This window comes from Rhea americana, unplaced genomic scaffold, assembly GCF_003343005.1.
Source record: "Rhea americana isolate MKP2758 unplaced genomic scaffold, rheAme1 scaffold_50, whole genome shotgun sequence".
In the NCBI taxonomy this organism is placed as follows: Eukaryota; Metazoa; Chordata; class Aves; order Rheiformes; family Rheidae; genus Rhea; species Rhea americana.
The window spans coordinates 146,777-159,950 of record NW_028186646.1 but is presented as its reverse complement, the minus strand read 5'-3'; the positions used below and the strand labels follow the sequence as shown (position 1 = coordinate 159,950).

Here is a 13,174-nt window from a genome sequence, read left to right as displayed (position 1 = left end):
GCCCTGCGAGCCGGGCTGCCAGTGCCGCGCGCCCATGGTGTCCGTGTCCAGCGAGCGCCACCCGCTCTACAACCGCGTCAAGACGGGGCAGATCGCCAACTGCGCCCTGCCCTGCCACAACCCCTACTTCAGCCCCGACGAGCGCGCCTTCACCGCCTTCTGGATCGGCCTCTGGTCCGTGCTCTGCTTCCTCTCCACCTTCGCCACTGTCTCCACCTTCCTCATCGACATGGAGCGCTTCAAGTACCCCGAGCGGCCCATCATCTTCCTGGCCGCCTGCTACCTCTTCGTCTCCCTCGGCTACCTGGTGCGCCTGGTGGCCGGCCACGAGAAGGTGGCGTGCAGCGGCGGCGCGGGGGCCGGCGGCGCCGGCGCGGGGGCCGCGGGGGCCGGCGGCGGCGCGGCGGCGGCGGGGGCCGCGGGGGGCCGCGGCGCGGCGGGCGGCGCCGCCGAGCTGCAGCCCGAGCTGGCCGTGGCCGAGCACGTGCGCTACGAGAGCACCGGCCCGGCGCTCTGCACCGTGGTCTTCCTGCTCGTCTACTTCTTCGGCATGGCCAGCTCCATCTGGTGGGTCATCCTCTCCCTCACGTGGTTCCTGGCGGCCGGCATGAAGTGGGGCAAYGAGGCCATCGCCGGCTACGCGCAGTATTTCCACCTGGCTGCCTGGCTGCTTCCCAGCGTCAAGTCCATCGCTGTGCTGGCGCTCAGCTCTGTGGATGGGGACCCGGTGGCAGGCATCTGCTATGTGGGCAACCARAGCCTGGAGAACCTGCGGGGCTTTGTGCTGGCACCGCTGCTCATCTACTTGGCCATTGGCTCCATGTTCCTGCTCGCTGGCTTCGTCTCGCTCTTCCGCATCCGCAGCGTCATCAAGCAACAGGGTGGCCCCACCAAGACCCACAAGCTGGAGAAACTGATGATCCGCCTGGGCCTCTTTACGGTGCTCTACACTGTGCCAGCTGCCAGYGTGGTCGCTTGCCTCTTCTACGAGCAGCACAACCGGCCCCGCTGGGAGGCCACACACAACTGCCCCTGCCTCCGTGACCAGCAGCCTGATCAGGCTCGCCGCCCRGACTATGCTGTCTTCATGCTCAAGTACTTCATGTGCCTGGTGGTGGGCATCACCTCTGGCGTCTGGGTCTGGTCCGGCAAGACCCTCGAGTCCTGGCGGGCCCTCTGCACCCGCTGCTGCTGGGCCAGCAAAGGTGCTGCTGTGGCCGGGGGTACAGGGGCAGGTGCAGGCGGGCAGGCCGCAATCGCTGCAGCAGGAGGACTTGGGGCTGGAGGCGGTGGCTCACTCTACAGCGACGTCAGCACCGGTCTAACGTGGAGGTCGGGCACTGCCAGCTCCGTCTCCTACCCCAAGCAGATGCCCCTGTCTCAAGTGTGAGCAAGGGGAAAGAGGCCAAAGGTTAGGGAATGAGGGACACTGGCCTGCCTAAAATGCCCCCTCACTGTTTGGTGCCATTAATGAACCCCTAATGGTCCCTATTAGGCACAGCTTGTGTGGAACAATGCGGCTGGCAGAGGCCCCGGGCTCCAGCCCCYTCCTCCCTCCCCGCCATTCATATGCAGGGAGCAAGTACTTCAAGGAGCCAGCTTATTATTTTGCTGGCAGAGGAGGGTAGAAGCTCACCCGTGTCTTGCAGAGGGCAAGGCAAAGCAGCTTCTGATTCACTCTGGACTAAGAGCAGCTTTTTACTCATGGGGGGGTCTTCCTSCCCCCACCGTGAGGCGAGTGTGCTGGGACTGCAGGTTTTCAAGATATTAATGACCAGGCAAATGCCTTATAATACAGACTGAAATCAAAACGTCTTAATTATACACCCCAGATAAATACGGGTTTCCTACATTAAAGGATGTATTTATATAATTATTTGTTACTTTGTACAGATGTGTAAAATATGTATATATCCAAAGCTATACAGTCTGTAAATTTTTTTGTAAAAAAGTTTAGAGGCTACCCCTGTAAGAGCAAATATGAGTATTCTATTTTGTCAATAAAATGACTTTTGATAATTGACTTTTTCAAGCTTTCCCCTCCTCCTGCCCTCGTTATTCCAGCTGCTGTGTCATTAGTTGCTTCTAGTGCTGAGAGAGACAAACTGTGAACTGTGTGCTCCAGTCACTAAGGTACAGTAAACAGCCAGCTATGCTAAAGTAGTGAGATTTATAGACATAAGGAAAACAAGTCTTCAACAAGTCAATCTGCAAAAGTTGCCAAAACTGGGAGGTGCTTTACCATAGTTCTCTGCTTTGTGCATTTTAAACGATGACTGYGTCTTTAAGCTGAACCTGTACAAAAGAGTCATCTCACATAGGCTGTTAAGTATCCTTTATTAAATGGGTTGTTAGGTATCCTTTTTAAAATGGATGTTGTTTTAGGAGCACAAACACACTTCTATCTGTTGTCAGTGCTCTTCTAAGCACCTGCCTTTCCAGGGATGCATACTGCTGAAGTGTAAAAGGCTCATGTCTTCAATTTGTAGATTCACGCTTTACAGTGGAGCAGTGAGTTGAAATTTGTTAGATCAGTCTCTCCTTAACAGATTAAACTAACATCTTAACCTTCCATACTTAACTTTTGTATATCAAATATGGTCCTTTTTTCAAGAGAAAAGGTATTGTTCTTCTGTCAGGACTAAGCTAATTTATTTGAGCAGAAGGCTGTTGAATTAGCAGAAGAATGCTTTGGCAATTGTTGAACTTTTTACCTGTCTGCCCAGTGGCTCAGAACATCATTCCTTTAAGAGGAGCTAAATGAATAGGGTTAATCTGTAGGGAACTTGGTTTCTTTTGAGTTTGGGAAAACTTTGATCTTTTCTCTTCACCAAACGTGATGTATAGTCTGAAGTTTCTTTCCCTGCTGCCTGGTTCCTCTTGTTGCAGACCAATTGGCCACCATGGAGCCTTAAAGTTCTTCAATTAAAGGGACGTGGGACTTTTTTTTTTYTTTYTTTTTTTTTTTAGGAGGAAGACTTGTAACAGTTAGTGAACACCAGAGGGAAAAGGGAGAGCAGCCTTTTAAACAGCTTTTCCCTGCATTGTTAGCCAGACTGCAGGCAGCAAGGCATGGCTTGAAGCATTATAGAAAAGAGCTATGAATGCCCTACAGGTGGTCTGCTCACATAATCTCCCCAATTTAAAACATTTTCCTTTACAGGACAATTGCATTACAAAACTCCCTTCTCTTTTGCTCCTAATTGAACCAAAGAACAACTACAAGATTTTCTTTAAAAAATCTGTACAAAAAAAAAACTAAATTTTAGTCTGTTTCCTGAAATGGAATTACTCAGAATACCAGAAGTAAAACCTGCATTAGACAATACTTTAGTCCATTTTTTATGCTTTCTGCTTATACTCTGTCAAATTAGCAATAATTTAAAAGCAATTGGTTAGGTTGTGTGTTAGCCCCAGGTCCCTTATTAACCTGTCAATCAGAGTAAGAGATGGGCAGCTACCCTACTAATGACACAGATATCAATCATTATTTGTGGGAAAAACTTTCTTCCATTGAGCACCAACTGGACTATTGGTGGCCCTTTCCAAGTTCCCATAACTTAATAGATTCCACTTCTACAAAGTTACCAGGATTATGAAAAGGAAGAATTGAAAACACTGATTTCTTCAGCTCTTAGGAAGGAAAAATATTTTAACTTGTCATATGTGAAGTATGTTCCACTGAGTTATGCTTAGTGCTTATTTTTATACCATTTGACCAGAATTACAATATTGATGTATGTACGAATTGATCAGGCCTTTTCTGGACTAATATTTTCCTTTAGGTAAGTTACACTGTTAAAAGCAATGTTTCCAACAATGCAGGTATTGCAATACTTAAATCAATGTGACAATTTTCTTTGCCTCTGTGGCGCTAAGGTAGAAGTTTTCTTCCTGCTAGGGAAGTACTACATATGGAAGCACAATCACTCGCCAGATAACATCTGTGTTCCTTCCCTTCCAGTGGATTCTAGCAAGGAAGGAAAAAAAACCAAAAACAAAAAAAMCAYACTCCGAGCCAAAACTATTCTGTGCAAATTTTAGATAGGTCTCTTCCACTCTTCCAGACTGCTAGTACAGGTTGCTAAGAGCATTTTTAATAAAATGATAGGAAGCAGTTCTGTGGCTTAACTTATCCAGGAATCAACTAAGAGGTGCTCTAGGTGAACTTAATCAGAAAAGCTGTCTCAGAACTAACAAGGTTAGCAAGATGCCTSCTTTTGCACTTGGAAATGACTAAGCAATAGTGTAGAGATTAAACACATAAAGATTAGACAAAATATAAGTCACTAGAAACCTAAAACTTGGGAAACTACTAGAGAAGTTAATTTGCAAGTAAAGATTTTTTTAAAACAGGTCAAAAAAAAAACAGGTATACAAGAAATAAAAACCTATAGTTAAATTGAACTTCACTTTTTCACATTATTATAATGCACTTTATCAGACTTCAAAGATAGATGTGCTATGAAGACACACACACACGCGCACGCACGCACACACACACAAAATGATGAGGTGGCAGGAGTTATATATTAACTTGCAAGGTGTGATGATATTACATGCTACTTAAAGTTACCAGAGAACTACCGAAAGCATAACAGAGGATGGGGACAGACCCGCCGAGCACGGCCTGTGCAGCCCTGCGCAGGCACGGGCCTGCCATGGGCAGGGGCAGAGGGACGGGCAATCTCTACCATCTCTTACGCATCTCCACAGCACATCTTGTATAGCAACATTTTGAAAGCTGGATACAAGGCAACTAACAGCCTCTTTAGGCTAATAGAAAGGTCTGATTGCTCCATTCAGGARAGTGACTTAAGTTAGCAGAGAAACACAAGTTGGGTCTTTTTCCTTCTCCCTTAACTAACATATCTTTACAATGCTACTTCTTTCTGGGACCCTTTCCTGCTTTATGTCTTCCTGCTTTGAAAGGAAATCCCATGCACTATTCTCCTCCTGCTTTAATGACTGAATAATCCTGCAGCCTCCTAAGGAGCTGACCCAGCTGCCTGTGGGCTTTTTAAAATGAGGCAGAGCAGTCCAGGTGTGCTAAAGGCACTCAGGAGTGATCCTGCCCCTGGGCCCTTGTGCTGCTTGCCTTAGAGCTGCATGGCAGTGTCCTGCAACCAAGTTTCTCTTACACGGGGTAATGCCTGAAGCTTTGATAATTACAATTGTCATGGGAAGGAAGGGAATTTGGATGAGGTGGAATTGGGAAATTCTTATACCTTGAAATAATGTGAATGTAGCCAGACATTCTGGGAAACTTTTTATAGTTCCTGCAATAAAAGACATATGAAGGCCAAGATTGGTACACAAGGAGTGTTTTTGCTTTCTTTCTGAAACAATATTTGAAAAACAAAGTATTGTGGTGCTCCCCTCTTAAAGAGTTAGTCCAATGTGCATGGCCAATCCTAAAAAGGCCCCAAAGATATAGGTGAGTAACACTGAGACAAGGGGGTAATTTCACACTCTCTTCAGCGCGCTTCACCAAAGCTCGAGAGCCTGAGTTCAGATGCCTTGCTGGACACCTGAAGCTGATGTGTAGGAAAATCAAGTTTTCCACGAGAGGAAATCAGTACTGAAAGCCAAAGCAGAATGCCCACACTTGGAAAGGAATCTGCAGCTCAGAAAGGAATACCAGAGTTCTTGGGTAAAATCCAGGTCCACTTTGAAGTAAGTGTCAAAACTTCAATATAGGCAAGATGTCACTGACTCCAGTGCCCRTGTTCAGCATACTTTTTTTCATGAACACTGTATGAGCTGCAAAGCCAAGGCTAGCCTGCATAGTAAGTTACCAATAAAGACATAGAACTTTTAATGGCACACACAAATCATCTATCATGGGGGAAAACAATGCAACGGTGAACAAATGTTCAAAAAAGACAAAAGAAAGACAATCTTGGAGTGCAAGCTCACCTCCATTCAAAATCATGCTAGAAGAAAGGTCAATGTGGCCCAGTTAAACCAGCTTTTGGAATCAAAAACAGTTTCCAAAGCACCTGCTACAATATGCCCAGAGCATGCCTTGCTGCTGCCCCCTGCTTTCTGCACGGCCTGTGTTTCACAGAGCACATGTCTCCTTGCCCCATATCCAGCCCAGAAGCCCTCTGTTCCTAGCAGGGAGCAAGGGTGGAATGGTCCCTTTCCTCGTCCTGACCCCACTCCCTCTCTTTCTGCCCTGCACACCAGAACTGGGTGGAAGAGAAAAGGTAGCACATGTCTGCCTAGAATTAAAGAGCTTTGGTAACAAAGATCACCTTGAAAGGGACAGAATGACCCTTAGAAGAACAAGAAAAGTGATATAGAGAAGACAGTCCAAGGAAGAAATATTAAGCAGGGCAGACTGTCTGCATATGGTCATGATTTTCTAGGCAATTTTCAAGAGAACTCAATTACAAATGTTCAGACAGCTCTATTTACTTAGGCTTTTATAAATGCCCATCATTACTGTAATCAGGTATCTGAATTTCACTAGTTCAGCAGAAAGGATCACACATGAGAAATGAATGCTATGGTACTACAGAAATAACTAGCGTCTAGTATTAAAATGTGGAGCCATAACCTAAGGTGACTAAGGATGGTCAAATCACTTCAGAAACTAGTTCCTAAAGTCAAATGCTGAGTCAAGCTCTTTGAAGGCTGAGATAATACTTTTCCACTCTTACACGTCTCTTATCTAAGATCTCAGAATACTTTATATTCATGAATGAATTCATAGTTGAATTTCTTCTTGGAAGACAAAAATTGCAATAATACCAGGCTCACAAAACTTAAGAACACGATGAGATTTGATGGAGTTAATTGAAAAGAAGCAGAGCAGCCTGTGGCCATCACCTGAGGCTTATCAAACTCAGTCTGTTAAGTATACCGAAGGGCTAATGATACATCATCTTAAAAAAAAATAAGAAGAAGAAGAAGAAGAAAAATGACACATTCTTCCCATTCTCTAACACAATTGTGGAAAAGACTATTTATAGCGGTTTCCTAGCTGCATCAGGCCAAAAGTGCTAGTAAATAACCTGCCTGTGATAGGAATCGCTGTGCAGAAGCAGCCCGCCGGGGCTGCGCGGGGGCCGGGGCCGGGGCCGGGGCCGGGGCCGGGGCCGGGGCCGGGGCCGGGGCCGGGGCCGGGGCCTGGCGGCGCCGCGGAGCATCCAGCAGTGCCCTCAGCCGGAGGAAACCGGGAATTTCGGCTCCCGGCTCCAGCGGGCCGGGCCGGGCCGGGCCGGGCAGGCGCCCGCGGTGCGGCCGTGCAGGGGGGCACCCGGGGCTCGCTCCGCCTGGGCCTCGGCTCCAGACCCCCCCCGGTTTCTGCGGGGCCGTCCCCCTTTTGTGTCACCCCTCTCGCAGGTCCCCCCTCCTTCTCCGTGTCACCAATCGCCGTTTCCTCAGTGGCCTGCAGCCAGCGTGTTTCTCAAATTTCTTCTTTCTAGCCAAAACGCTGTGTGCCCCCAAATCCACGGCTTAAACCCTTGCAACTTCCCCCCCCCCCCTTGCCAGTGGTGTCGCAAGGGCAGTGCCCCCCGGGGAGCGGCAAAGGGAGGGAGCCGGGTGCCGGGCGCAACCCCTGCTTTCCCGGCAAAACTGAAATTTAGTCAGAAAGGCATGGCCCAGTTATAATTCAGACCCAATCTACTACAGAGCAGAAAATTGGGATATTTCATTTGGACATAGCCTGACTTTTTTGATGATGTGTTTCAGAAAAAGAAAGAAAGAAAGAAAAAAGGGGGCAGGGGGGGTTCTTTTCCACGACAATTCCATTTCATTTTTGCCGTGATGCAAAATGGCTTGAACAAGCCATTTTTTACATCCCCTGAAACTGAAACAAACAAAAAATTAGCATTTTTATGCTGTAGGAACTGATTTGTTTCAAAATATCTGTTAATCAYGATAATCTCATCATTTTTCAGCAGCTGAAATGGTCTATTCAGATATGAATCAGAGAAGGTAGCACTTTGGTTAATGTAAGCAAAGAAGGACTGGCTCTGTGTCCAAATGCAGGATAGGAGTAAAAGTAAAGCTAAGTTTCCTGAAGGGGAGGGGGGCAGTTTCCTGGGGCCCTTGCAGCTTTAGCGTGGCGCGTGCTCCTGTACGTTGCTGCCATCTGGAGCTGCACACCACGGCACRCCAGAGCAAGGGAGATCAGCAACCACACTACTTCGGCTTCCTCCAAACCTGCTGGGCAGGAAATGCAATTAGAGCTCTAAGTCCAAATTCTCTTTTTTTTACAAAATTCCAAGAGTGATATTTCGGCTATAACAATTAAGAAAACCATCTTTTTCCAGCGTATAGAGCAGTGCACTAGGAATCAYCAGATCAGGAAACCACCGAGACCCACAAGGAGCTTCGTTGCTGCCATCCTCTAGCTCATTAGTGTACACGAATTGTGTGTGTTGTTTTTAGCAGCAAAGAGTTATTTATGGTTTCTATGTTCTCAAGCCAAAGTGAGTGAGGGGTGCAACCGGGGCAAATGCATCAGAGCTATGCAAATCAGTGACAAGGCATCAKGAATGCAAGCTGAGCAGAATTTAAATACAATCCATGAATGAGAGGAAAGATTTACATGAAGGGAAGAATCATTAGAATCTGATTTAACAAGCAGTATATAAAATAGGCCTTTGCAGCTTAAAATGAAGCAAGGCACATTCACGTTATACACTCTTAATGAAAAAAAAAATCACAAAAAACCCTAATTTATTAGCAGAGCTTGGAATAGAAATGGTTTTTACAGAGTACCTTTAGATCCTGATTCAGAAACTTGTGCTTGATTGCTTTCTTGAATAGAATTGGATCATAAGCATGTAGGGTGGTAAGGACTGYTAAAGTGCATGCCAAAGTCCTATTGATTTCGGTGAGATTTTAAAAGATGCTTAAAGTAAGCCTATGCTTAAATGTTTTCCTGAATAAGAGTGCTTTTCTGAATCASGGTTTAACTCATGAATTTATGCAGTGCTTTCAAACATAATTTCTCCTGGGAAAAATAGGGTTGATGAGAACAAAAAAGTATATATTTCTGCATGTCTTAAAAGAACTTTTTAGAGAGTTATTCGGGGGAGAATTATTCAGGGGTGAATTTTCTGTGAGATTCAAAAGCCAACAGCAAAAAATCTGTGGAATTTTAAAGTAAATAGTGTTTGTAGTGCAACTTTCATGTGCTCTATATTGCTTTCATCCTAAATTATGGAAAATTTTTATATTGTTTTTAGTATTATATAGATAATGGCGGCCTCTTGGAAGAAAAGGGTTATATTATTTTACAATAAGTGATATTATATTCTATCTTTGATAAAGGTAGGAGAAACTACTTTTAAGAAAGTCCCACTGTCCATAATTTCCAAGTAGTGGTCACAAACTTTGGTTTAATGTCTCATAAAATGCAGTATGTCCACCTCTGAATATCTTGCCTTTTGAAGTAATGATTGACTTGGGACTGAGGGGACAATTCATAAGTTTTCAGGGTGTTGTGGTGGAAGCTTGCAAGATGCCTTTTTGAAGTCTATGAAATGTATGACCACTGTGGTTTTGTTTTTTCATTCACTGCTCTTTTCCTAAACAATTCTACTGTGAAAATGTTTGATACATGATATTCCAGGTCAATGGCAGTAATATTCTCCTGACTTTGCTTTCACTGTCTTTTCCACTGAACTGAAAAAAATTCCCCATTTGGAGAGTGATAACATCCTTTAYAGTAGTACATCTCCAGGCATTCTTGATTCTTAAGTAATTCTTGATATTTTGATATGAAAATATCTTTTGATATATTCTTTTTTTCTGTTAGTACTATGTTTYGTTGAAGGCTCAAGATGATCAGCTCAAGATTAAGACATCAAAATCAAGTAAGTGTTTAAATATGGTTTTGTACAGCTAAGCTAAACTCCTGTTGCAGTCAGTGGAGTTTTAGTAATGCAACCAGTGGGTCCTGCAAGGTGAGTCAGCTCACTCTGAAGGAGCTTGTGGGCCTTAACTCCATTTCCCAGACAGAGCGTARCTGAGGCAATGACCAGCTGGGGTTTGAATCTGTTGCCTCCACTCTGGTCACCAAGCTCGCAAGTAGGCACCTAAATTTAGCTGACTTAATTTTGAACTTAGCCCTGATGAGAGATTTTTTTATGTGATTTGCTTCACTACTGCAAGATTTCAGTATTTTCTCAGTGCTATATTCTTTAATTGCAGCTTTCTCAAATTTTACACCTTCTTCTCTGTTCTATTATGTCTTTACACACTGTTCTTGGTGCAGCTTCTAGCTTGGATTGCCAATAGAGCAGTTTCTTGGTCACTGGTGCTGAACTATGCGGCCCTCTCAAAAACAACCTGCACATTGTCCGCTAAGGGTCTGGGAGGAGGTATTCTTGACAGGACTTTTGATTGGTGCCATTATAATTTGCAGGAAAGAGGTTATTTTATTATCACCTCTTTTGGTGGCCTCCTCATCTATGATGATATCCAGGTACTATCTTCTGCCTCTTTTTGCATGATATTAACTTCTATGAGGATCTTTATTTTATACTTTAAGATTTATTTGGCTGCTACTTCATTTCCTGGCAACACTAGGGAGGCTATCATTTGTTTTGGTTTGCTTCGTTTCTTTTTGGTTTTCTGTATACTCRTTTATCCAAACTAGGTTGGCTTATAGTGCGTAATGATAGATCTTTATCCATGCAAGTTCCATTAGTTCCTCTAGAGAGCAGCAAACGTGTTCAAATGAAACATTAACCTGATTCAGTCTAATATTCTCAGAGACATCCACTCAGTTTATTAACTGAGCTAGCTAAATACTGATAAAAGGCAAGAATTATGAGGAAAGGAAGCCCAGTACCCAGGTCTGGCATTTGCAAGCRTTGTCTGAGAGCTGTCCTAGCACTAGCACGTGGTGTGGATACAGCCTTCTCCCCCGCAGAAAAGCTCTGCTTGAGCCTAGCCACTGTTCACCAACACCTTATGGCATGGGGCAGAGGGACCTGGGGTGTGACCTGAACCAGGCACCTGGCTTGGGTGAAACTCTGTGGGCTATAAAACTTCCTCTACATATGTTCTTGTTGCCTTTTTTTGGAGGTCAGCTTCTATCCCAGTAGACTCAATTTTCTGAATGTCTATACTAAAGCGATTTTTTTCCGTCCACCTCCGAAACTGAAGCRATAAAGAGCATTTATGCCTGTGGCCTCAGTGCTCCTGGAAGGAACTTGTGGGCSTGTTTCCAAATCGTCGAAGGTGGCAAACACTCAGGGACACCATGCAGGCCGGTAGGGAGTGCCTGGGCAGAAAGCACAGCCATTTCGCAGAGTTTCAAGACAACAGATAAGGTATATGTCATATTGCTACCTGGGCTATTCAAGAAAAAGGTCAAAAATCTTTAGTATTTTCCAGAAAAAAACACCTTCCTGTCCTTACTCATGCAGGACTGTCAGCCAAGAGGAAGTGCTTGCGTTTGCCAAAAAAACACCCACAAATTCTCCATTCCTTACTGCCATCAGCAGGCGTTTGACAGATGGGGCCCTGTCTCCTGGCTTGTGCTAGGGTTTAAGGAAACTTGGCACTGGACAGTGAGCCAGACAGAAATTTTATGGAAGGTAGTCAAAGTAAGGAAAAGTCTTCCTAGTCTTCCAACTCTTCTTCAGACTGACGGCACCGCTATGTTTTTGGACCCAGTAATGCTTACATCTTTGAAAGAAGGACAAAGCTCYCTCTGTTCATTCAGATCAGGCTCCAGAGCAATCAAGAGCTGCCTGCCCAGGCACTTGGACAACTCACATGGCCATAACAGCAAAGGGAACTCATAGTCTAATGGGAAAACCCGTAAAAARAGCCTGCAAAAATCTCTAGTGCTTCAAGCCCTGTTGTCAGTAAGGGTTTCCAACAGTCAGGCTAACTGGCCTGTGCTTGAGCTTGTATAAACAGTCTAAAATAGTGTCTAAAACTTCTTGTGAAGCTTTTTCTTTCAGATAGGAGCCTGGCCAATTAAGCTAACATAAGTCACCCCCAGATTGGCAGAACTCCCATGATTTCAAGCAGAACTACTCTTCCTTACACTTCTCTGTGAACAAAGCTATATTTCATCATCACTACCACCCCTCCTGGTGGCATTTGCTTCAAAGTGCCAGGTACTGGCATACAAGCAGATGCCCCTTTCTCCAAAATAACAGCCTGGGCTTCAGTGAACRCAACGGGTGCTAAGACACAGACCTTTCTGCTTCTGCAAGAAGAGTAGGATACAGTGGGAGAGGAGCAGGGAAAGGACAAGAACAGTATAAATGCCTGAAAAACCAATTATTTTGTGCAGCCAGATACATGTCCCTGTGATTCTGAGAATTCATAGGCAGCAGTAGGCCTTGGCTAACTCTTAATTACTTGCATCATCACAACTGCCAACAAATCTTCTGTACAAAGCGATCTACCCTGTGCCAGCACCCTGGGTCTAGCAGAGCTGGATATATTCCCAAGGCAGCCTGCAGCATTGCGCTCTCTCCAAATATGTCAGGGCCACACATGCACTTTACAGATTTCACTCTGAAGGAGAGGAAGAAAATTGGAACAAACTGTGGACACCCTGTTTTACATTAGTCATTTTGGCAGGACTATCCCACAGAGTGCCAGCAGCAAGGACCCTGCAAGCCTGGTTTCTGACTTGTAGCAGTGATTCCTGGATGAACAGAAAGCATTCCTCGTGCCAAGCTTCCTGCCTCCATTAGCTTCTCAGAAGATGTTGGGATAAGATCCTGAGAAGCTAACAGCAAYGGAAGGTGCTAAGATTCCTTCTGGAAAATGGGCTTGGTATGAATGAGGTAGACAGAGGCTGGCTGGTGATGAAGCTGGAAAGGGCTGGCAGAGCTGGGAAGTGGATAGGGCGTATATGGATATGGGCTGAGCCAGAGCACCTCGTCCCATTTTGCACAAGATAAGGTTCCTGAGGTTAGGTGGTGCAGACTGTACCTCACAGTCTTTTGAAACATGAGCCAGCAGCTGGCCAGCCCCATATGGGGATGCAGCCACACATAGTGGAAAAACTCAGCCTCTTGCTCCAAGCAAACCCCACCTGGTATCCAGGTGGCCAGACTAGAGAGAAGTACTTGTCAATACTTCTTTTACTACACAAAATTGGAAAAACATGACACTCACTAGCACCTTCTTTGTACAAAGCAATTCCGGCAAACACTGATTTGCTCATTATATGGCC

General features: G+C 45.2%; 1 protein-coding gene across 1 annotated transcript; it reads left to right on the top strand.

Annotated features, from left to right (window-relative positions):
* Window positions 1–6: 6 nt before the first annotated feature.
* FZD8 (frizzled class receptor 8) lies at window positions 7–2,023 on the top strand. The gene has a single exon (XM_085317667.1). It carries the CDS (start codon window positions 35–37, stop codon window positions 1,388–1,390), a length of 1,356 nt encoding a protein of 451 aa, XP_085173793.1. The 5' UTR covers window positions 7–34; the 3' UTR covers window positions 1,391–2,023.
* Window positions 2,024–13,174: the final 11,151 nt, after the last annotated feature.